This window comes from Ceratotherium simum, chromosome X (assembly GCF_057802395.1).
Source record: "Ceratotherium simum simum isolate JZ-2026a chromosome X, ASM5780239v1, whole genome shotgun sequence".
Lineage (NCBI taxonomy): Eukaryota > Metazoa > Chordata > Mammalia > Perissodactyla > Rhinocerotidae > Ceratotherium > Ceratotherium simum.
The window spans coordinates 1,300,557-1,327,297 of NC_141940.1; the positions used below are offsets into that span (position 1 = coordinate 1,300,557).

The following is a 26,741-nucleotide window of genomic DNA, read 5'->3' on the forward strand; positions in this document are numbered from 1 at the left end:
GTTGCTGTATGTGGGACGCGGCCTCAGCATGGCCAGACAAGCGGTGTGTCGGTGTGCGCCTGGGATCCGAATCTGGGCCGCCAGTAGCGGAGCGTGCGCACTTAACCGCTAAGCCAGGGGGCCGGCCCTCGTAGTATTCTAATGGGTGAACTATAGTAAACTGTGATTCACAGTTACACATTTTGGTTGTTTTTAAATTTTTTTCTCTATTAAAAGTAAGAAATGATTCAGCAGTTTACATTTTTACATAAGGCTTTTTCTTGTATTTAGGATTGTTCCTGAGACTAGATTACCGAAAATGGAATTATGAAGTCAAAGATTATAGCGTTTTATTTTCTGAGGTTGACTGTGAGTAGTTTTGTCAGTAGCAACAGCCGGGGATGATGAAAAACACGGCCATCACCCCTGCTGCCTCTCCCCTCCTCTACCTTATAGACACTGACAGCTGCAGAGGCAAGGGCCTTATCCAAGGCTGCATAGCCAGAAGGAGACCCAGATTCAGCTCCTGGGCCAATTTCCTTTCCTCTGTACCATGATGCCTCGCTCCTTTATTTAGAAATAGCTAATAACTAAATTTGGTAAACATGTTAAGTTCAATCTGTCAATGAATGAATACTCTCTTTTCTCTGTATATTTGGTATTCTCTGCCCTAAAACTCAGTGATAGCTTTAATGGTCTTGAACCATTTCTTAAAAGTTTGTCTTGGTTAGTTCTAATCCTATAACCCTTTATAGCCATGTCTGTGCCTATTTGGTGCTAATGTGGGATTGTGTTGTCTATGAAGACACTGCTGAGGGCATGTGCAACGCCCATCACACCTGGTGTTGGGTTCAACTACACATTTAAACTCTCAAGACCTGGATAGGCCATGTCTGACACCAGTTTACTCTGAAGGACATGGGAGAGACAAGACACCAGGGGGTGGCTTTGGGCACTATTCTTCTGTGGGAATTCTTGCAGCAGTCCCCACAGACTACACAGATGGGTACAGGAGCCACCCTGGCTTAGAAGCCATAAGAGACCACTCCTTGCAACAGTCCCCTCTGCATAGCCTGGATCCCAGCCAGGGACAAGGCGCAGGAACAAGAGGTATACTGCACTCGGGGAGCCTGAGCTGTGACCCCTAGCAGGCTCTCGCAACCCAGATGCAGGGTACCACCCAGCCTGTTTTACCAGAAGCAGGCTCCCTTGGTCACACAGCTGACAGTCCACTTTTATCAGGTTTCCACGGGAACTGAGCTAGAAAGCTAATCCAAGGTCAGTTCCCCACCTCAAAGGAGAAAGGGGTTTTGAACACCTCTCATAGCCTATTGGATCTTGCATAATCCTGGCTCAGTTTTTGACAATGGCTTACTTCCTTCTCAGGTTCCTTTTATAAGGACCCTTAGGTAATAACTGCCTCTGCAGAAAAGGTAGTAATAGTGCAGGTATTTTAAAGGGCTAGATTGGAAGCATTTCTGTCCAGGTTAGGTGAAAGTAAGGCATCTGCTGGGAGGTTTTATAATTCTATGATGGATTGGAGAGCTTTCTTGACCCAAAACCAAGTGATGCCATAAATCTAATGAAACTATTTATGAAGTCACTGCAGAGTGACTTTTTAGTTTTGTGGCAAAAACTAGTTGATAACATTTTTTTTACACTTTTTATTTTGAAATTTTGTAACTGTAAGTACAACCAGCATCATAAAATAGATGGGCCTGCTAATAACCGTGTTTTCTACATATTAATACGCTTCTGTATCCAGAGAGTAGTCACTTGACCAGTTGTGAGAAGGCAACGGTTTCAGACTGGAAGTGTTTGAGGCTGTAAAAACTGGTTAGTTATGTGCACAGAGCTGCTTTTCTTGTTTGTGTTGTTAGCAGAAGATGGCCCAGGATTCTATCTGCACGTGAAAACTCAGGTGTGGATTGTGCCTCAAAGCTCAATTAAAGAACTTCTGTTTGTGTCCTTCTCTCTCGTCTGATGTCAGATTTGGTTATAGCCACATTAAATAAAAAGGATGGACCTGGTGTACACAGTATATTTTGAGCAGTTTGTTTATAAAGGATCATGCCTCTTGGCCATGGTTTTCAAATAATTTTATGTTTAGTTGATTGTGTGACAACTTGGCTTTTGGGGATACTTTATTTGGAGGACATTTCTTATAGAACTTTTTTTTTTTTTTTAATTTTAAGGTCTTGGAGGTGGGTTTTATTTATTTATTTATTTATTTTGTGAGGAAGATGGGCCCTAACATCTGCCAATCCTCCTCTTTTTGCTGAGGAAGACTGGCCCTGGGCTAACATCCATGCCCATCTTCCTCCACTTTATATGGGTCGCCGCCACAGCATGGCTTGCCAAGCGGTGCGTCGGCGCGCGCCCGGGATCCGAACCGGCGAACCCCGGGCCACCGCAGCAGAGCGCGCACACTTAACCACTTGCGCCACCAGCCTGGCCCCTCTTCTAGAATTTGTAACTCCCCAAGTAAAGCCATCTTAGACTGAATCAGCTTAATTTGCCCAGATCAAACATATGGATTCTAGAAAGTAAAAATACAGAAATTAAAAAGCAAAAGGTCAGCAGATAACATTTTCCTCAATACTCACATCCCTGGCTACTTCAGCCCATGTCTGGACTAGATTGGGTAATAATTTCTTCTCAGTCAAGTAGTACAGGGGCACTTTAGAGTTAAATTTTAATTGACCCGAGGTATTTAATTTTCAACTCTACTATAACTATTGGTTGTAATACCAGAACAAAGTGACAGTGCTAGCTTTTCAGTATCTATTTGGTGTCACACTGAAACACCGACACCAGTGTTTGGTTAAAAAGTGGGCTGTGATTGCCCTCGTCTTCTCCAGTTGGTCTTCAGCTATCTGAGAGATAACTAAGGTCTAGGATTGATCTTGGCTTTCCGGCTAGAGTCTGTACAGGTCAGATGATGGGGAAAGAAGGTCCTAGAGAAAGTAGATTTTATCCTAGGGAAGGTCCAAGACAATAAAAATGTCCCTGGAAGACAAAAGGCAGGAGGAACAAGTGGGCAGTGATGGTGCGCAGTCATCCATTCACTCCCCTACTCTGCAGAACTGTTTCCTGCCTTCTCCCCTGGCCCCAAACCAACACTCCCTCTCCTATTCTTGCTCTCAGCTGCTGCTGCTGCTTCCTGTTTGGCCAAGAAGATCCAAGCAACCAGAGGAATCAACACGTGCTCCACCCCATATCTGTCTACCCACCGTCTGCCCATATTCATAACCCTTGGCTGTTACTTCCCTCACGTTAGATTGGTAAATAGAGGTCAACATCAGTGTAAGACGAGCTGGCTTTGATTCAGGCTTTTTTCTAGGCAAGAGGAGTCAGACCAGCAAGGAGAAGAATCATAACTAACATCCTCAGCTCAACTGTTTTGCTGGCAGCAGGAGCCCATTGGGCTGTATTTTAAGAAAACTAAACAAAAACAAAAGTTGAAAAAAAAAAAAGCCACCACAACAAAAAAAGCTGTTGTATGGGAGCCCCCTTCCTGAGCACAGCTCCCAGCCTGTGGCGCTCTCTGCTGGCAGGTCGCTCTGCCTCCTGTGCCTACCTCCGTGGTTGTCCCACTGACTCGGCTCCATCCTCCTCATCTCAGCCCCCAGCCAAAACCTTAGAAGCATTGTAAGCATTTCCTGGCAGTGTGTGGAGCGTTTTTAACATCCTGAGGGCAGCCTCCAGTCAGCCAAGTTCTGGCTTGGGCAGTGCACATGTTATCTCCCAGGTACCAATGACCACATCCGTTTTAAGTGATATGCCCCAAACCTGTTTTTTCCCTTAGGCCTTGTTATTGTTGCTGTATTAGTTTTCTCGGGCTTCTGTAACAAAGTACCACAAACTGAGCTGCTTAAACAAAGGAAATATATTGTCTTAACAGTTCTGGAGGCAGAACTCAGAAATCAAGGTGTCAGCAGGGTCACACTCCCCCTGAAGGTGCTAGGAAAGGATCTGTTCCAGGCCTCTCTCCCAGCTTCTGATAATTTCTTAGCCTGTGGCAGCATCACTCCAGTCTTCACATGGTGTTCTCCCTGTATGCATGTCTGTGTCCAAATGTCCCCTTTTTAAAAGGATTGGGGGCCCACCCTACTCTAGTATGACCTCATCTTAACTAATTATATCTGCCAATGACTCTATTTCCAAGTAAGGTCATGTTCACAGGTACTGAGGGTTAAGACATCAACATATCTTTTTGGGGAACACAATTCAACCCGTAACAGTTGATGTGCAATTTTTCAGAATGTTAAATTTTTTTAGGAATGCATGCATTGCACTGTAGTACATAGAACAAACTGTATTCTACTTCCCCTCCTGTTACTATGAATGAACTGTCTCTGCAATCTTAAAGAGAAGATTCCCTGCACAGTTCCTCTCTCTCCTACATTCTCAGTCTTTCTCCACTGAATCTTTCTTATCTTAAAAAAATTCTCTCTTGGCCTGACTTTCCCTCAAGCTATCATCCTCATTTCTCTTCCCTTCAGAAAAAATTCCTCAAAAGTGTTGCCTGTACTCAAATCTCCATTTTTTTCCTCCTGTTCTCCCCAAACCAGGTTTTCTGTGCTACCCTCCACAGAATCTGCTGTTTTCAAGGTCTCCAGACCTGCACATCGATAACTCCAGTGGTCAGTCTTCCTCTTTATCTTATTTGATCTATCAGCAGCATTTAACGAAGTTGCTTGCTCTCTCCTTTTAACACTCTCTCATTGGTTTCTAGGATACTTGCCTGGTTTTGCCTGCTTCTTCTGTTTCATGTGCTGGTTCTTTAATCTTCTAGACTCTAGGTTCTGGTGTTCCCTAAGGTTTACTCCTTAGAGCTCTTTTCTATGTATTTGAGGAATCATCCAGTCTCATCTTGGGAAATACCATCTCTGCACTGATTATTATGCCCAGTACTTTCCAGTTCCTTGGGGCTTCCCTTTTATGTGCTCCAGCCAGAAATCCCAACCAAGCTGGGACACTATTGAAAGTAGAAAGCGGTGCTAAAAAGAATTAAATTCTGGAGTGAGACACATAGAGAGGGAGAAGCTAGGGAAAGCACCCCACAGTGATTATGAACTCCTGGGTTGCGTACGTGTTCCTAATCAGCATACCAAAGACTTCGAGAACTGAACAAAAAGATAGACCACTACCTGGTTTCCAGACTGGCCACTGGATGGTGCACAGACAGGAAAGATCTGAGTGTCTCAGCAAAAGCTTTGAAAACTGGACTGGCATTGAAATGACAGCCCACAGAGGCCAGGTTGGAATGGGTGACCTGAACCCATCCAGATAAATTGTCAGCTAAAACAAAAATCCAACATTCTCCATAGAATTTAAACAAGACTCAGAATCACATAGTATTCTAAATGTTCAGAGTACAATTAAAAATTACTTGGCATATGAAGAACCAGAAAAATATTCACTCACATGAAAAAAACACAAAGTATAACTTTATGTAAATAGCATAAAAAATTAATAAATTAGAATGCAGAAAAAGAAAAATTGATAAAACCAAGAACTGGTTTTTTGAAAATGCTGATAAAATTAGACAAACCTCTAACAACTCTGTATAATAAGAAAAAACACATAACATTACAAATGAGAGGTTTCTATCCACCAATACAGAGACTTTAGAATTATACTAAGTACAATGGTATGCCAATGCATTTGAAAATCTAGATGGAAATGATAACTTGCAAGGAAAATATAAATTACCAAAATTTCCTTACAAGGATGTATGTGTTAATCTGGATAGGCCATGTGATGCTGTGGTAGTCACTCCCAATCCCTGTGGCCACATGTCCACTGCAGGTTGGGGTGGCTCTGCTCCATGTTCACTTCACTCTGGAATCCAGGCTGATACAGAAACCTCTAACTAGGACATTGATAGTCACATGGCCAAGCCTACATCACAGGAGGGAAATGTAACTCTATTCCAGGGAAGGGCTATGAGTATATGTGAACAACAAAATAGTCTATCTTATGGTTTAAAACTGAGTCTAACCATAACCATGAAATAAATTAAAAGAATTGTTAAATATCTACACTCTATTCTGCAAAAAAAAAGAAGAAGGAAGAAAGGAAGGAAAAAAAAAAGCTAGACCTGAAAGCTTTTATGAGTGAATTCTATCAAACTTTCAAGCAACAGACCATTCCCATGTTATATAATCTGTTCTAGAGTAGAGGGGGAAAAAACGGAGAGATTCCCAACCATTTCATGATTTCATGAGGCCAGAATAACCATGATGCCATAACCTGACAGAAAGCACAAAAGACCAGCATTTTCCAATGTGTTTCTCACTAAACAGTAGTCCTTTAAAATGTTCCAGAAAATAAGGTATTTGGTCATATAAGTTGAGGAGATGCTGTACAGAATTGCCTCCCAATGGAGAACCCTAATATATGATAGTGTAGTCCTACAGAATACTATTTTGTTTTGTTTAATCCACAATTTTCCAAATTTATTTGACTGTAGATACTCCCACCATTCCTCTTAATTCGTGTAGCATACTTTTTTGGAAATACTGTTATAAACAAATCTCAAACATGAATATAGATACAAAGATCCTAATAAAATATTGGTAAATTAAATCGAGCGGTATTTTAAAAACACACCATGAACAAGTAGAGTTTATTCTAAGAATGTAAAGAAAGATGGTTAAACTTAAACAATTTACTAATACAATTAATGACATTAATAGGTTAAGGGAAGAAAACCATTTGATTATCTCAATGGGTACAAGAAAGACATTTGAAAAACTCAACATACATTCTTTCTAAAAGCTCTTAGTAAAATAGTAATGCAGTGAAAAATTCTATAACCTAATAAAGATAATTTACGTTTAAAATGCTAGAAGCATATAATAGCAGGAACAAGACAAAGATGCCCACCATCACTGTTGTTATTCATCATTTTAATACAGGTTCCAGCCAGTGTAAAAAGACAAGAAAAAGAAATGAAGCACAAATATTAGAAAGGAAGAGAGAAAATTATTGTTATTTGTAGATTATAATGTCTACCTAGAAAACAGAAGACATCAATTGAAAAACTGTTTGAAGTAATAAGAGTTTAGTAAGGTGTCTGGTTACAAGATGTAAACATACACAAATCCACAGATTTCCTACATGCTAGCAATGACCAATTAGAACATGTAATGAGAAAAGGAACCCATTCAAATAAAGTATAAATATCATACTTATGATATATAAATATTTAAAATATCTAGGCATAAACAGAAAATAGCTAAAACAAGTGAACTATGAGAATTTACTGATGGACATAAACATAAACTGAAGGATTAAATTAATGGAACGACATATTCTATCAGTGTCAGTAAATTAATGCAATCAAAATCCTAACCCAAAATCTCAACATCCTTCCCTGAGGGGAAACATGAGACATTTATTCTTATTTTATTTTATTTTTTAAATAAAAATTGTATACATTTACAGTGTACAACATGATGATTTGAGAGATATATATTATATACACATATAGTGAAATTATTACTACAGTCAAACTGATTAACATATCCATCTCCTCACATAGTTACCATTTGTGTGTGTGTGTGGTGAGAGCACCTGAAATCTAGTCTCTCAGCAAATTACCAGTATTCGATACACCATTAGTAACTATGTCATCATGCTGTACAGTAGATCTCCAGAACCTATTCATTCTGTGTAACTGCAACTCTGTACCCTTCGACCAACATCTCCCCATTTCCCCCACCTCCCCACCCTTGGTAACCACCATTCTACTCTCTGCTTCTATGTATTCGAGTTTTTTAAATTCCACATATAAGTGTGATCATGCAGTTGTTTTCTTTCTGTGTCTGGCTTTTTCAACGAATGAATGGATAAAGAAATTGACACATTTATTCTTAAATTCTGATATACTACATGAGCATATCATCAAAGAAAATTTTGAAGGGAAGAAAGATAATAAAAACATACTATGGAATTACTGTGACAAAAACAATGTAGTATTACGGCAGGAATAGACAAACAGATTTATGAACTGTATAACAGGAGTCCCAAAACAGACCCATGTACATATGACAATTTAATATGTGAAAAGGGTAGAATTTCCAATCATTGAAGAAAGGATGAAGTATTCTTTGGATAGTGGGGGGTAAATAGCCATTTGGGAAAAATAGTTGTTATCCCTACCTCCATATCCTATACATATGCCAATTTCTAATGGAACCCTAAATCCATTACAGGAAATCATACGAAAATGGTTTTCTAGTATTTGGGTGGAGAAGGCCTATCTAAAACTAACAGTAGGGGTCGGCCCCGTGGCGTAGCAGTTAAGTGTGCGTGCTCCCCTGCTGGCGGCTCGGTTTGGATCTGGGCGCTCACCAACGCACCGCTTGCCAGGCCATGGTGTGGCGGCGTCCCACATAAAGTGGAGGAAGATGGGCACTGATATTAGCCCAGGGATGATCTTCCTCACAAAAAATAAATAAATAAAAATAAATAAATAAATAAATAAAACTAACAGTATTGCCACAAAACATTAAGACAACAGGCTATGTAAGAAAAATAACAAGGTATATGGTACAAAAATCAAGAGGTACAAAATGTTATTCAATAGAAATTGTCTTCTTCACACCTTGTCCTCCAACCACCCAGTTCCCCAACTATGAGATGACTGTTTCCAGTTTCTTGTAGACAACATATTAAATAATTATTAAATAATAAATAACATTATTAATAATATTAATTTATTTTAATAATTAATTAATATAACAATTATATTTTAGATAATAAAATTATAATCAATTAACACAATAATAAATATTATTTATTACTAAATATTAAATAATTCTGTATTAGTGAACACCATAAATAAAGTTAAAAGTCAGAAAAACTTGAAAAAATATTGTAATATATGTGATGGATGAAGAATTGATTTCCATATATAAGGAGATATTACTAATTAATAAGAAAAAAGCTGGCACATTTTAGGACTATTTTCAGCTGCAAGCAACAGAAAACCAATAACCAAAGATATACAAATTTAAGAATATTTATATATTATTCACCTCTCAGATTAGCAAAGCATTAAAAGATTGACAATAATAGTATAGGCATTATCATACACTGTTCATGGGCATTCGGTAAAACTTTTCTATAGTGCAATCTGATTAATTATATCAAAATTTTAATGTATATTCTTTGATTCATAAATCCCACTTTTATGATTTTCATTTGAGGACATAATTGGTCAAATACACAAAGATATATATGCATTGCAGAATTGCTTTATAACAGCCAAAATTGTACACAACCTAATGTCCTCCAATGAGAATTGATTAAATAACTTTTTGTATATCCATACAGTAGAATGCTGTTGTATCAGTTAGGAGACTTTCAGCTACAAGTGGAAAAAATTGGCATACACTAAAAGGAGATTCATGATCTCATGTAGTTGTCTTCGCATAGAGTGCCTGCAGGGTACTTAAATCTGTAGCTCAAGGGCATCATCAGGACCTAGCTCTCTTCTATGTCTGCTTTGTCATCTTCAATATGTCAACTAACTCTCCTCCTAATCACATTCAACAAATAGGTACTAGGCACTGATTGACTATAGCGATATAATAATGAGCAAAAATAGATAGCTCCTGCCCTCATGTATTTACAGAAAATATACTGTATGTGAAAAAGGCAACAGCACAGTGTGTGTTACGTGAGACCATTTATGAAAAAGATTCATTTAGGTGCAAACATATTATAATACCTAAACATTTTCTGCGTATGTTTACTATGTGATGTTTACCAAGTGCCAGGGCTTGTGCTTTATATGGATTATCTCATTTCATCCTGACAACAACCCTATGAGTTAAACACTATTATTACACAATTTAATATATGTGTAAACTGAGACTCAGAGAGATTGAATCACTCATCTATTAACTGGCAGAGTTAGAATTTGAACCCATATTTGTCTTACTCCAAAATCTATACTCTTAAACCACTATGTTAAATAACCTTTTGAAAACTAAAATACAAAAATCTAGAAGGAAATAGGCCAAACTTTTAACAACTATTTTTTTAGGAACTGATGGTTTAAATGCAATTGACCACAAAAGCCAGGAGAAAGAGGGAGGGAAACAAAGTCAATGATTATTTAAATTGATTATTCAAGCATATGTCTATGCTATAGATTGCAGAAGTACTGGTGAACAAGATGAATAAGATTCTTACCTTCATGGAGCTTACCATTGGAGGAGGCAGAGGCCAGATCATGCAAGGCCTTGTAGCCACGTTAAGAAATGTAAGGTTTATTTGGATTTTGTTCTAAATGTGATCAGAAACCATTGGTGAGTTTTAAGCAGGGGAATGACTTGATCTGATTTCTGTTTTGAAAAGATCATTCTGGCTGTTATGTTGAGGATGTATCATGGGAATAAGAGAAGTAGGGAGACCAGTTAGGAAGATATTGAAGTAGTTCAAGAAAGAGTTGATAGTGGCTTGGACTAAGGTCATAGCGATGGAGATGGAGAAAAATGGCCGACTTGGACATATTTTGAAAATAGAGCTGGTAGTGCTTGATGATGGATTTGATATGGGAGGTGAGGGGAAGTGAGGAATTAAGGATAAAACGCCTAAATTTCTCTGTTGAACAAGGAGGTGGATGGTGGTGTCATTTATAGAGATGAGAAAGACCGGGGTGAAACGAGCATATTTTGATAGATGTTGATTTCATATTGGATATGTTGAGTTTGAGGAATTTGTGGATGTGTTTAGTAGGCAAGTTGGCTGTATTGGTATAATACTCAGAAGAGTGGGCTGGAGTCCTTCATTTAGGAGTCATCAATGCAAAGATAGTAACTAAAGTCATGAGAGTAGGTAAGAATGTCTAGAGAGAGGAGAGGATGAAGAGCAAGAAAAGAACTGGGCCTCCAACAGAACTGAGAACACCATCTTCCTGAGAAGGAAGTCTTGGGGTAGGCAGAAGTCATTCCACCAACACTATGCTGGCAAAGGTCACTCATGATTTCCTGCTCCCTCCTTTCCTGCTCCTATATTGGAATATATCCAATCCTATGGATACATTTTTTAGTCTTTTTCTGAAACCACTGCTGCATTGTGATACTATTGTCCACTCCTTCCTGTGAAACAGTACTCTCCAGGTTTTCCATTCTCTCCTTCTAAGTTTCCTTTCCGTTTTTTGTACACCCTAAACTTTGTTGTTCCCCAGGGAAGGCTAAAGAGTTAGACTTTACATTGAGCTGTCAGAAATGGCTTCTGGAGCCACTTTTCTCTAGGATCAGGAAGCTGCTTGCAGATTTTGGAAGCTGTTGGTTCCAGAACTTGGTGGAGGTGAGGGAGAAATCCATGCAGATATCTCAGGAAAGAGAATTCCAGATAGAGTGAAGAGCACGTACAAAGGCCCTGAGATGTAAATGGACTTGGTGTGTTTGAAGAACAGGAAAGATACTTGTGTAGCTGGAGTAGAATGATCAAGGGGTCAGCAGTAAGAAACGAGGTTACAGAGGTGATGGGATGGGGATGGAATTCATTTCTAAGGGTCCTTCTGCAGGCCATTGGAAGGACTTTGGGTTTAAGCTGAGTGAAATGGATAACCACTGGAGAATTATGAACAGATGATTGCTTATAGCTAATGTTTTACCAGCCTCCCTCTGGCTGCTGTGTGGAGAATAGACTGTGGGGGGGACAAGAGTGGACACAGGGAGACCAGCTATTACAATAACTCAGGCAACAAATGATAGTTGCCAGGACCAGTGTGTTAGCAGTAAAAATTGTGAAATGCTGTCAGATTCTGGTTATACTTTTAAGGTAGAGCCAGCATAACTTCCAGATAGATTGAATGTGGACTGTGAAAGAGAGGAGTCAAGGATGACTCCAAGGTTTTTGGCAAGAGTACATGGAAGGACAAAGTTGCCATTTACTGAGGAGGGGAAGGCTAAGGGAGGAACTAATTTGGGGAGGAAGATTGGGAGCTTGGTTTGGGATATGTTAAATTTCTGATGCCTAATAGACATTCAAATGGAGATGTCGGGTAAGCAGTTGGTTATAAAGGTCTAGAGTCCATGGGAAAGAGACAAGCTGGAGATATAAATTCAGGATTCATTGGTTTATAGATGGTATTTACAACTAGGGACTGAATGAGGTCGCCAAGGGAATTAATAGAACTGAGGAAAAGATGATCAAGCCCTGGGGAGTGTTTTAAGGAGAACAGAGTAATGAACTATATTATATGCTGTTGCATTGTTGGTTTTTCCTTTCTTCCTTGCTCCCTCCCTCCCTCATTCACTCATGATTATACAAGCGATAAAGCTGTGCAGAACTCAGCCTACCTATGCCTAGACTCAGAATGAAACATCTTTCCCTTTTTTCACTCTCCCCTAAATATGTACTATAAACCCTAGGCAATGTTCTGAACTATTATGTTCCAATCTGGGCCCCACACTCTAAGTGATCCTGACACAAAAAGCATGCCATAGTAGGACTTGAAAAAGCTGAGGCAAGTTAGCCTGGAGAAAAGAAGACCTTCCAGGGAAGACCATAGCTGTAATCAGCTACCTGACATCAGAATTAAGATCCTTGACTGAAAATTGCAATGATTCAGATTTAGACTTAACAGACCAACTTTTCCAAAATGGCATGGGATTCCCATGCAGTAGTGAGGTCTCTGTGACTTTCAACATGATGATCACATAACTTTCAAAAATCATATTCTCTTTCTGGCTTTGAGATACTGGTGAATAATGTTGTGCATAGTATATGTCATACCTAATTGATATCCTTGGTAGTGTTTGCTACACTGTACTGACAGACTCTGGAAATAGCTATAATACACACTTGGAATCTCACAGTCACATAATCAACCATTTTACTAAAGTACAAGCATATTTTCATTCACATACAGCTAAAGAAAACATTGTTTCACATTTCATTACAGTGCACAACAAAGTGAGGAAAAGTATACAGTACATTTTATTCTGGAATATGAGACAATCTAATCCAACATGCAGTTGTGGTCTTCGTTACAAGTTAGTTTATCTTTTCTTTACCTATGTAGTAAAATAGCTTCTAAAGCTTTATCCTTAGTATTGTATTAACACCTGATTTTTTCACACTTATTTTCTAAAACCCACTTAGTGCAGGGACAACAGCACTGAAGTCTACTAAAATGACTTTTAAAGTTTCTAGAATTTGTTTAAGCAATTTAAGCCCAGTCACCTCTGCTGGATCTATGCTGAGTATTTTTAAACCTGCCTAAACAAATGGAAGGAGTGGGAAAAGTATACAAATAATGTATTTTAGTCAAGAAAACCATAGAGAAGTTTTGTTTGTATCCTGTTTTTTGAACTGACAGAATCCAGTCAACTCTTGTTTATCCACTGGATAACTTGCTTTGTGTTAACCCAATTTATCATCTTTTATTTGCCTTCTACAACCACAAAGCTGGCAACTTAATGACTCCACCCTAGCCAGGTCATGTTAAACGAATGTAGAGATGATGATTGGTTTGCTTGTAGTTGATGCTGCAGATTGGTCCAAGGTGGTTTGTTTCCATAATTTTCATCATTTGGCTTCTTTATTCTGGCTGAAGTAAATTCCCAAACTTTCAGATTCAGTCACATTCATACTGAAGTTCTCAAAGCAATTTACCATTCTCAGGCATTCCTATTACAATGGATATGAGAAACCTGACTCTAATCAGAATTGTTTTCTTACTGTGAAAAGTATGGCTTTTGCCTAGCTGAACTGGCTATAATCCAAAAAAAAATTTAAAGGATCACCTCTCTTCAAGAAGATAATGGAACCTCAAGCCAACGATTCCAATTTTATGACTCAGTTAGCTGTCTGTTCACCTGAGAATTAAGAGCTGACTCTCGAGGGTAGACAGGAACCCAGTGTAGGTATATGGCAAACAGGTGGCCAAGGTCATTGTAAGGTGAGTCTTTTTCCCCCACCCCACTCCCCAGCTGCATTTGGTTCCTTTCAATAATATGTCCACTATGTTTCAGTGATAAGAACACTTATAGCCCACACAGTTCTAATGTATTCTCAGTTGTGCAATTATTCACTTGTTTAAAGTCCTCTTGTCAATAATACCTGAAAGGGCTTTACCTATGATTCATCCCCAGGTTCCCTCAGGATTATATCTGAGTTGTAATCAATAAGGAAACATATCCTAACATGGAGAGAACATTTATTTACAGTTATATCTCTTCCAAAGTAAACAAATTAATAACAGTTCATTCATCTGACAGCAGGATGATGCAGTGAAACAAGAACTAGGAGTCAGGAGACCTTCACCTTGGCCAAGTGAGTCTCCTGGCTCTTAGTTTATTCTTTTGTAAAATGAGGAAGAAAACCTCACAGGCCTGTTATAATGATCAAATAAGTAACTCAAGTGACTGTACCATGTTTGTAAGGGTTACAGCGCCTCCTGTTGAGCAGGTACTCAGTACAGGATTGATGAGCAAGTGTTTGCCTCAGGGCTCTTTCTTTAAAAAAAAATATTTTATTGAGGTCATATTGGCTTATAACATTGTGTAATTTCAGGTGTACATTATTATATATCAATTTCTATATAGACTGCATCATGCTCACCACCAGAGGCAAATCCCTGTTTTGTTGCCTTCGGGTACCTGAAGAGGCCACAGGTTGCTTACTTCTAGATTGCAGTCGCCAATGCGGTGAAACCCCAGGCATTGTCAGAGGGGAGAAAGGGCGTGGTGTTTGGATTGCAGTGTTTCTCTCTTCTACTTACACCATATTTGCATGGGACAATTTCTTTTACACAGCTGTGTAAATAGCCTCCCTTTTCATATTCACACCATTTTTAGTAGAACACCAGGCCCTGAAAGGGTCTTAGTAAATAGTTGGTCCACACCCCTCATTTTACAGATGAGCTGTTTATAAGCTAATTGGTACCTGTTAATCAAACCCAGCACACAGATTTGGTGTAGGATATTCTCACTAAGTTGATCTCATAGTCTTTTCTGCTTTTGCTAATTGTTGCCAATGTGATACTTTTTTCCCCTTTACATATTTCTTTTTGTTTGTGACCTATGACTGAGCTGAAATACCAAGAAATAGTTGTCCTGTCTGTGGGTATATTTTTCTGGGGCCTAACTCCCCAAATCTCAGCCCCTTGACATGTGGTCCACAAAGGGCACACAGAGCAGCCACTGCCCCGCAGGAAAACAGTGCCTGGCCCATGTCAATAATTTAGTCCCTCAGTCACAGCACCCAGGCTCCCCCATCTGCCCACCCATGGCCTGTCAGAGTCCCCCTTTGGAAGGAGGCTCACTTAGTATTCAAAATGGAGGTTGAGTTCTCTTCAATCACACAAAGATTCTATTCATTTTGATCACTTTTAAGTTCAGGTGGGAGAGCATGTTTTGGAAATAAAAGGGCTGACTAGCACAAACATCTCCTTTCTGATTTGACAACCTCTTCTGAAGAGTGAACCACGTTTGGTACAAATCCACTCTTTACCCCTTCCCAGCCCTCCTGGATTGTAATATCCCCCCTTTTAACCAGCTCATATATGTCTCTCGTCAGGTCTGTGAAGGCTTTCTCCACATTAATGGCATCTCGCGCTGACGTTTCAATGTACTTCATGCCGTACGCAGCAGCCAGTTTCTCTGCCTCGTGGCGAGTCACTTGCCTCTGTGTATCCAAGTCACACTTGTGACCCACCAGAACAAATACAATTTGGTAGGGCTGAACGTGTACTTTGGTCTCTTCTAACCATTCATGGACATTCTGGAAGGACCTGCGGTTGGTAATGTCAAATAAGAGAAGACCACCTACTGAGTTCCTGTAGTAGGCGCGAGTGATGGATCTAAAACACAAGAAAGAAGTAAAGAATAAAGGCCATGCCCAAACTCCTGCACTTCAATGAACTCAGATAGGGTATTCTAGTGTCTCTGGTTACTGACACAGTCCTTTAGTAAAAATGATTCTTTTTTTTTTTAACAAAGGAATACAAATTTTCATTCCATAATAATAATGATATGTGAATTTTCAATGGGGCAAAACTTTGAGATGGCATCTTCTAGAAATGAATGCTCATGGACTTACAGGCATTTTTTCTTTGATGCAGGTAGAACCAAAGCTAACTCTCCCACCCCTACATCTGGAAAACTGAATGAGACTTCCTCTTCTGCAAAATGGGATACCTAAGTCCCAGGTTATCATGAGGCAAAATGAAATAATAGATATTATAGTGTTCTGTGACCAGGAGAGCTCATCACAAATTCTAGTAGTTGAAACAGGATTTTTTAAAAAATAAAAATGAATTTATGATCATTGACAGAAAATGCTTATAAATATATAGGTATATTGCAATATACTCCACTTATCATTACCATGTTTGTCTTTCTATTGTTATTATTATTATTCTAATAATCCAACAGGGGTCCTCAATCTCTTCTGTGAAGAGAAACACAATTTTTTTTACTTTTCAGGCCATGTGGGAATGGGAAAAAGAGGGATGATCTGCAAAGGCCTTGAGCAAAGTGCCTGTCAGCTCTACTTCCTGACACATTTCAGAGAGGCTGACTCAGGAGCCCCCAGCTGGCAAAAACTGCCTAAATACCCAAAGTTTCCCTTTGAAATGACATGATTTATTTAAAGGATTGTAATTAGAATATTTCTAAATCCTATTATACATTTGCTGTACTTCTTAAACAGAAGAAACCTCATATATTTTAACTTCTTGATTTGAGGAGCTTCATTATCAATATACATTATGGTACTTTGCTTAGAGTGCATTAGAGCTTATTAGAAGGTGTACAACTATTTGCTTCTACAATCACTTGTTTTAGATGACTGTGCTTTTTGATCTATGTCTATTTTTAGGTTTTCGATCTCCTTGGATGAAGAAGATAAACAATGAGGGACTCAATAGCTTAAGACTTAGGGCAAATAGCCAAATGATAACAGAACAAACATTGTCCAGGGAGGGCTGGCCCCGTGGCTTAGTGGTTAAGTGCGCGCGCTCCGCTACTGGTGGCCCGGGTTCGGATCCCGGGCGCGCACTGACGCACCGCTTCTCCGGCCATGCTGAGGCCGCGTCCCACATACAGCAACTAGAAGGCTGTGCAGCTATGACATACAACTATCTACTGGGGCTTTGGGGGGGGGGAAGGAGGAGGACTGGCAATAGGTGTTCCTCAGAGCCGGTCTTCCTCAGCAAAAAGAGGAGGATTAGCATGGATGTTAGCTCAGGGCTGATCTTCCTCACAAAAAAAAAAACGTTGTCCAGTGAATTAAAGTCCAAGCTACATGATGATAAGAGCAAACCTTACAAGTGAGTTCAAGTCTCCAGGACCAGGCAAATCAGCCCTGGAGACTGAAAGCATTTCTAATTCCCTTATGTTTGAAGATTCATGGAGAATGGTAGGTGTACCAGAAAATTTGACATGAACAAACAGAGCTTTTGATTTATGAACAGCTTGGTTTAAGAAATCAATAAGCAAGCTGTAGATCCCTGTCAGAAGTCTAAAATACATTATTACATTAATGGTTTGTGAGTATTTAGAAAGCAACCAAGCCCTTTCTAAGCAAAACATAAGGCTACATAAAAATTAAAACCTTCTTTACATTAAAAATGTTTCTTAAACAAAGTTAACAAACAAATGACAAACTGGGAAAATATTTTACAACATACATGACAGAAAATAATTAATATTATTAATCTATAAAGAACTCTTACAAATCAATATCATCCAATAAATAAGTAGTGGATATGAAAAGGCTGTTCATACAGAAATTCCAATAAACATGTAAAAGACACCTTTCTTCACTTATAATATGAGAAATGCAATGACAAGTTCAAAGTGAACCTGTACAAGGATATTTGTCAAAGTGTTGTTTGTGAAGGTAGGGAGTTGGAGACAACTTAAGTTTGTAATTATCTCTTCTCCCTACTCCTCTTCAACTACCTAACCAGTATCTTCTATGCTGAATTAGTGTTCAATAGATAAGTAAATAAATGATCATAAATATGGGCTACTGAGTCATTTTGATCTAGTTCCTGCTACACCACATGACTTTAACCCAAATTGCTCTCTCAAAGTTTTGTGTGTACACTGCTCTCTCGCACTTCTGTCTTTCTACATGGTATTTCCTCTCTCTGGGCTTTTCCTGTCTTTCTTGGGTAGTCATACTCATCTGGCCTCATCTTCTCCAGGAAGCCTACCCTCCTCTGTGTTCATACATATAATTACAAACGATACATACTACAAAGGAAAAGCAAAGCATTGTAAGAGAAAATTAAACCTGTTCATTGATTACTCATTATGTGCTAAGCATTATAGTAGGGAGTGGGCATACAAATATGAACAAGACACTCCTTTGTGTAATTGCTCATTATCTATTTCCCCCTACTATGCTAGCAGAGAAGTTGTAAGAGGGAAGGGCCTGTGTCTGTTTTGTTTACATGGCATCCCCTTGTGTGAGTTTCCTCAGGCTTTTTCCCCAGAAACAAGCCCAGTGTCTTGCACGTAGCGGATGATCACTGAATGTGAGCTGGTTGCAAGAAGTCGTCAATCATCAGTATCTATTTCATATGGATATAATATATCTATACCTGTATCTATCTCTATATCGCCTATCTATCTATATGTGACAGTTATGTCAGGATGACCCGGGAACATTTTTAAAAGTATGTAGCATAGGCACTGAGATTGATGAATTACAGTAATCAATTCCAGCTAGTTTATTAGCCACCAAGGGGCAGGTTGGTGGAGTAGTGGTGCAAGCAATACGTACTATAGACGGGCCTTCCCTGCCAGGGCGCTTCTTTCCCTGCACTTCAGCTAGCTGAAGGTGGGCTTGAGCAGAAACCCCCAGACCCTTGGTATCGTCCCTACTGGCCGCGACCAGGACCAGGAAGTCCTTTTTCCCCAGGGACTGTGCAAGCCCCGAAGACCCTCCCACTGCTCGCGGGCCCGGACTGCGCTCCCACCTGAACCTCTCTTGACCCGCGGTATCCCAGATCTGGAGCTTGATGCGTTTTCCTGGCTCGATCTCCACCAGACGGGAGAAAAAATCCACCCCGACGGTGGGGTCCGAAACCTGGGCAAAGCGGCCCTCGGTGAAGCGGCGGATCAGACAGGACTTGCCCACCGTGGAATCCCCGATGACAATGAGCCGGAACTGGTACAGCCAAATGGCCTCCATGGCCGGGGCTCGGCAGGTCTCCTTGGCCTGGGCCGTGGGCGGCGAGAGGGGGCGCTCCGCCGAGGACTCGGAGAGCGCGGCTCGATCCGGATCTAGATCGGCCGCGAGCGCATCGCTGGCCTGGGAGCCCGAGGCGAGGTAGGCCCAGGCGCAGGGAGAGCGGAGGGATGGATGCTGTGCTCGCAGGGGTGATGAAATGGCAGCAGCATCAGCACCGCGCACTCTGACTCATCACTGACAACCAGGTTACTGTAATCGCTCGAGTAGACGCTACGCCAGGGTCCGCCGCACTGTCTCTAAGAGGAGCGCACACAAAAACGGCCACGAAAACAGCTCTGTTCCCTTTATTTCTAATTCCTCCACCCAACCCCTCTTCTTAATTACAAATTTTCTTTATCTTTCAAATTGCCACAGTAAGGGGGCCCGGCAGGTGGCATAGTGGTTAAGTCCCGGCGCTCCGCTTCAGCGGCCCAGGGTTCGCAGGCCCTGAACCAGGCGCGGACCTGCACCGCTTATGCCATGCTGTGGCAGGATCCCATATACCAAAATAGAGGAGGATGGGCACAGATGTTAGCTCAGGGACAATCTTCCTCAGCAAAAAAAAAAAAAAAGTAATACCTTTTCTTTAAAACTAGTGAAACAATATAAAAATGTACATAAAAAGGAAACTCCATAATTATCTGCCCCCCTCCCTCCCCAAGGTATTAATAGCTTGGTATATTTTCTTCCACGTGTATTTATACACATTTATTGCTGTTTGATTTTACAAAAATTGGATCAGATTGGACCATTACTCTGACACTTGCTTTTTGCAGTTAAAGAATCATAGACATCTCTGCATTTCCAACTCATTTTCCTTTTGCCATAACAATGCTACAATAAAGATTCTAAGTATAGTCACACACATTATTTCTATGAGATAAAGTCTTACAGGAGGGACCAGATAATCAAAGAGTATGCATATTTTAAATGTAAAACATACAGGCACTATACTTTGAAAAAATATTTAGCAATTTAAATTCTAGTCAGCAATGTGGGAAAAGACCATTTCTTTCCATTATTCCAAGCATCATATATCATATTCTTAATTCTTGCCAATCTGATGTAGTTAAATAAAAAGGTGTCTCATTGCATTGACCATTTGCATTTCCTCTTCTGGGAATTGCCTCTTCAAATCCTTTGTATTTTTTTTATATGTAATCCTTTATCATTGCCTTATTCAATTATTTTTAAAACAGCTTTATTGATATATAATTCACATACCATACAGTTCGCTCATTTAAAGTGTACAATTCAATGGTTTTTAGTATAGTCGCAGAGTTGTGCAACCATCACCACAATCAATTTTAGAACATTTTCATCACCCCAAAAAGAAATCCTGTATCCATTTACAGTCATGCCTCTTTTCCCCTCAACCTCGAGACCTACGCAACAATAATCTCCTTTCTGTCTCTATAGATTTCCCTGTTCTAGACATTTCATATAAATGGAATCATACAATATGTGGACTTTTGTAGCTGCCTTCTTTCACTTACCATGAGTAGTGTTTTGATTACTAATCCAATCTCTTCACTTGTTATAGGTCTATTCAGATTGTCTATTTCTTCTTAAGTCAGTTTCAGTAGTTTGTATCTTGGTAGCAATATCTCCATTTCATCTAAGTTATCCAATTTGTTGGCATACAATTATTCATAGTATTCGTTTATAATCCTTTTTGATTTTCTAAAGTCAGTAGTAATGCCACCTCTTTCATTTCTGATTCTAGTAATTTGAGTCTTTTCTCTTTTTTTTCCTTGGTAAATCTAGCTAAAGGTTTGTCAATTTTGTTGATCTTTTCAAAGAACCAATTTTTGGTTTCATTGATTCTATTTTTTATTTACTTTCCATTTCATTTATCTCTACTCTTATCTTTATTATTTTCCTCCTTCTGCTTGATTTACTTTTAGTTTGCTCATCTTTTTCCAGATTTTTAAGGTGTAAGGTTAGGTTATTGATTTGAGATCTTCCTTTCTTTTTTTTAATATAGGCATTTACAGCTATAAATCTCCCTCTGAGCACTGCTTTATCTGCGCCCCATAAGTTTTGGTATCTTATATCTTCATTTTCATTAATCTCAAAGTATTTTATGATTTCTCTTTTGATTTCTTCTTTGATCCATCTGTTATTTAGGAGTGTTTTGTTTAATTTCTATACATTTGTGAGTTTCCCACATTTTTTTCATGCCATTGATTTCTAATTTCATTCCATGTGATCAGAGAACGTGCTTTGTATTGTTAGTATCCTTTTAAATTTCTTGAGGTTCCTTTTATGGCATAACATATGATCTTTTCTGGAGAATGCTCCATGTGCACTTGAGAAAAATGTATATTCTGTTGTTGGGTAGAGTATTCTATATATATGTGTTAGGTCTAGTTGGTTTTTAGTGTTGCCCAGGTCTTCACTTTCCTTGTTGATCTTCTGTATAGTTCTCCTATCCATTATTGGAAGTGGAGTATAAAGTCTTCAACTATTATTGTAGAACTACTCCTCATTTCAATTCTATCAGTTTTTGCCCCATATATTTTGGAGCTCTGTTGTTAGATGCATATATGTTTGTAAATGCTGTATCTTCATGATGGATTGACCCTTTTATCATTATGAAATGTCCCTCTTTATCTCTAGTAACTTTCTTTTGTTTTGAAGTCTATTTTGTCTGATATTAGTATAGCCACTTCAGCTTTCTTGTGGTTGCTGTTTTCATGATATAACTTTTTCCAAATTTTTACTTTCAATCAATGTGTATTATGGAATCTTAAGTGTGTTGCCTGTAGACAGCTTATAGTTGTATCATTTTTTTATCCAATCTCACAATCTGTGCTCTTTTATTGAATTGTTATTATTGTTATCATTTATAAGGTTGGATTTACATCTGCCATTTTACTTTTTCCTTTTTTATGTATCTTATTTTTTGTTCCTCTATTCCTTCTTTATGACTTTTTTTTGCATTAAGTGAATATTTTCTAACATAGCATTTTAATCTCTTTAATGATTTTTTCACTATATTTTTGAACTATTTTTTAAATAGTTGCTCTAGAGTTTACCAAATACATCTTATCTGAATCACCTTCAGGTGTATACCAGATTAATTCCATATATATGGAATATATAGGTATATATAATATATGATATATAGAAACATACTTCTATATAGCTCTATTCCTTCTCTCACGTTTAGTGATATTATTGTTAGACCTATTTTAATTTTGTAATGTCCATTAATTTTATAAAACCAACAATACATTGTTATAATTATTGCTTTACCATCTGTAGTCATTTCCTTAGCAATATAGCTTGACTCCCATCCACGTCTTATGTGCTGCTTTTGGCAAATATATAACATTCCTATATGTTATAGGCCCAACTGTACACCATATACATATTATTTTATACAATTGTTTTTTAAATCAGTTAAGGAAAAAGAGGAGAGAAGTATACATTTATGCAGTCTTTTATAATTACATAATTACCTTTACGAGTGCTCTCTGTTTTGTGTGTGTGTGTGTGTGTGTGTGTGTGTGTGTGTGTTTGAACTGCCATCTGAGGTCACTTGCTTTCAGTTTGAAGAACTTCCTTCAGTATTTCTTGTAAGGTGGGTCTGCTAGCAACAAATTCACTCAGTTCTTATTTGCTTACTTTGGAATGTCTTTATTTGCTTTCATTTTTTGAAAGATAGCCTTGCTGGATATATGATTCTTGGTTGACAGTTTTTTTTTTTTTCATCACTCTGACTATGTTATCCCACTGCATTATTTATTTTGAGAAGTTGGCTATTAATCTTATTGGTGTTCCCTTTTAAGTGATGAGTCATTTTTTTCTTGTTGCATTCAAGATTTTCTCTTTGACTTTCAGCATTTTTACTGTGATGTGTCTGTTTGTGAATCTCTTTATGTTTATCCTACTTGCAGTTCATTGAGTTTCCTGGATGTATAGGTTATTGTTTTTCAATAAATTTAGGAAGTTTTCTGACATTATTTCTTTGGACATTTTTTCTAGTCTTTTCTCTCTTTCCTCTCCTTCTGGTACTCTCATTATGCCTATGTTGATGCACTTGATGGTGTCCCACATTTCTCTGAGGTTCTGTTCACTTTTCTTCATTCTTTTTCTCTCTGATTTTCAGCTTGCCTAATCTCTATTGAACTATCTTCAAATTCACTAATTGTTGCTTTTTCCAGTTGAAATCTACTATTGAGCACCTGTAGTAAATTATTTATTTCAGTTGCACTTTGGAACTCCAGAATTTCCCTTTGGTTCTTTTTAAAAAAAAATAATTCCTTTCTCTTTATTGATAATCTATATTTGATGTGACATTGTCATCATATCTATTTTTACTTCTTTAACCATGCTTTCCTTTAGTTCTGTGAACATATTTGTAATGACTACTTTGAAATCCTTTTCTGGTAGATCTGACATCTGCTTGCTATCACAGGCAGTTTGTGTTGCTTACTTTTTTTCCCAATGTATGAATCATACTTTCTTGTTTCTTTGCACGTCTCATAATTTTTTGTTAGAAACTAAACATTTTAGATAATGTATTGTAGCAACTCTGGGTATTGGTCCCCTCCCCACCCTGGGGCTTGTTATCATTAATTTTATTTATTTATTTTTTTTGGTGAGGAAGATTGGCCCTAAGCTAACATCTGTTGCCAATCTTCCTATTTTTGCTTGAGGAAGATTTGCCCTGGGCTAACATCTGTGCCAATCTTTCTCTATTTTGTATGTGGGTCATTGCCACAGCATGGCTGCTGATGATTGGTGTGTAGAGCCATGCCCAGGAATTGAACACAGGCTGCCAAAGCAGAGCATGCTGAACTTAACCACTAGGCCATGGGGCCGGCCCCTAATTAATTTTTTTTGGTGACTAGTTGGATTATATTAGTGAAGTAGATCTTGACCCCCACCCCACATACAGTGTTAAGCATCTGATGTTGTTCCTTGAGGAGGCACAGCTTTGGGTGTGCCCACAATCACCCTGGAATAACCGTGATATTGGTGGGGCTCTCTGTCTCTCTTTCCCTAACCACATCCAGCTGTTAAACTCCACTAGTTGCCAGCTGATTGCTCTATTGTTTTCATCAAAGCCTTAGGGGGCATACATTTTTCTTCAAACTAATTCAATCAAATTGTGGCTCCTTTGAAGAATAGTTTCTGAGGTTCATGCTTGATATTTGTTCAGACCCCAAGAAGGCTCTTCCCAGCTATCTTCTTCCTGGTTTTCTCCTGCCAACTACCTGGGCTATAGTCTGTATTTTCATTAAATCTATGAGTCTCCTACCTGGTGCCTTTCACTACAATATCCACTGTTCTTGAGAATGTCCTTAGGTTTGAACCTCTCCATGCTCTGTTGTAAATAAAATCAGTTCCTTTGGGAAGAGATTAGGAGCTGTTTTATGGTCTTCTTTTCCCTCTAGGCAAAATCTCTGAGACAGGGCTCTGGAGCTGGGGTTGGGAACAATGGCGAGCTTCTTTCTAAGTGACACCCCTGCTCTAGGAGTTGAACACTTGGTGGAGGGCATTAGCCTGAAGTGGAACCACTAACTCATGAGTCAGGGAAAGGACAAGGTGATCAGGATCCCAGTCTTCTCAGCAAACTGCACCCAGGGTAGACCCTCTGTCCCACAAGTGGGGGCTGGGTGGAAGAAGGGAAACTTACTTCTCAACTGCACTTGCCTGGGACTCAGCCTCAGCAACATATAACTGAAGTCAGGATGAAAAAGGGAGAGAGTGGTCTTGGTTCAAATACTACAGACTCTTGCCTTTATTATAAAATTTTTGTAGATTTTCTTGATAGATATTTCTCCATTGCTGTTTGCAATAGATCTTTGTGTCACATATTTTAAAAGTTAAAAATCTCAATTAACTAAGGAATTTTTAAATGTATTTTTAATGTATTATTCCCTTGAAAAATATACTGTGACTTGTTTATAGACCTTATTTTTTTTCCCCTTGGCAACTACTATGACCAATTTCAAATATATTCATCAATACAAATAATCTTTTTTCTTCACAATTTAAAATAAAACAGAAAATAGTTTCAGAATTGCTATTCCCATATCCCTTCAAAAAACAAGCCAACTAATAAGAGTTCAAGATATTATTGATGTTCTGTTTTTTTCTTTAGGTTGAGAATATATAGCCAAAGAACTGTGCTTAAAAAAAATACTGGGATTTTTTTTTTTTCCCTTGAGTGTGGTTGTTAATTATTTGAAGTATCGTTGGATTCATTTGTTTGTTTTCATTTAGTTTTAGGATTATTGTTCTCCTATCCCTGTTGATTTCATTGTATCTTTTTAATATGTAGAGCATTATCATTATTACAAAAGTCAACAAAAATGTATACTCCCCCCTTCCCTACCCTTTTCACACCCTTTGGGTAGCTAATTTCATTTGTTTCTGTGTTTATGCTATATAAATAAGTAGATAAGCATGTTCTCTTATTTCTCTTTATTTCTTTTTTTGTGTGTGTGACGAAGACCAGCCCTGAGCTAACATCCGTGCCAATCCTCCTCTTTTTGCTGAGGAAGATCGGCCCTGAGCTAACATCTATTGCCAATCCTCCTCCTCTTTTTTTTTCCCTTTTTCTACTCAAAGCCCCAGTAGATAGTTGTATGTCATAGTTGCACATCCTTCTAGGTGCTGTATGTGGGACACTGCCTCAGCATGGCCTGACAAGCAGTGCGTCAGTGCGTGCCCAGGATCTGAACCTGGGCCGCCAGTAGCGGAGCGCGCGCACTTAACCGCTAAGCCACAAGGCTGGCCTCCATTTCCCTTTATTTCTTACTAAAATTAGGTTAGTATGAACTCTTCTGCACTATGATTTTTTAACTTTATAATAAACATATCCTGAAAATCGCATTTCAGTTCATAGAGACTTTCCTCATTAATTTTCACAGCTGTCTAGTATTCCATTGTGTGGATTTACCTTAGTTTTCTCAATAACTCTCCTATGTATTAGCGTTTAAGTTCTTTCTAATATTTTGCAATTACAAACAATGCTGCAATTAATAATCATGTGTATATACGTTTTCATATTGTTAGAAGTGTATCTTGAGGTAAATTCAGTAAAATGGGATTGCTGAGTCAAAATGTAAGTACATATGTAAAGATACTGCTAAGTTACCCTCCAAAAGTGTTGTACCAGTTTGCATTCCCAACAGCAACGTATGAGAGATGGTGAGAAATGGTATCTCAGTGTTGTTTTAATTTTCATTTCTGTAATATTTCTCTAATTATGAGTGAGATTTAAATATACATATATATATATATATATATATAAAATTGAGGGACAAAGGCTCAAAATCCCAATGGAAAAATGTGTAAAAGACATGCATGGATATATATTTATAAATTATAAATTATAAATATTAGCCATTAATCTGCAATATATGTTGTAAATATTTTCTCCTAGTTTGTTAATTGTCTTTTGACTTTGTTTATGGTGCTTTTTTTTTTACCATGTAAAGGTTTTTAATTTTTAAAATTTTTTATGAAGTCATATTTACCAATTTTTTCACATCTGGTTTTAAGTCATAATTAGATATTCTTTC

The 26,741-nt window shown here is 38.5% G+C and overlaps 1 protein-coding gene across 1 annotated transcript; it reads right to left on the minus strand.

The window, feature by feature from the left end:
• Window positions 1-12,821: 12,821 nt before the first annotated feature.
• On the minus strand, window positions 12,822-19,350 carry RAB39B (RAB39B, member RAS oncogene family). The gene is made up of 2 exons (XM_004443564.3): window positions 18,944-19,350; window positions 12,822-15,814 (listed from the first exon to the last, which is right to left on the minus strand). The coding sequence occupies exons 1-2, from the start codon at window positions 19,156-19,158 to the stop codon at window positions 15,388-15,390; spliced, it is 642 nt and encodes a 213-aa protein (XP_004443621.1). The 5' UTR covers window positions 19,159-19,350; the 3' UTR covers window positions 12,822-15,387.
• Between the last annotated feature and the right edge of the window lie 7,391 nt (window positions 19,351-26,741).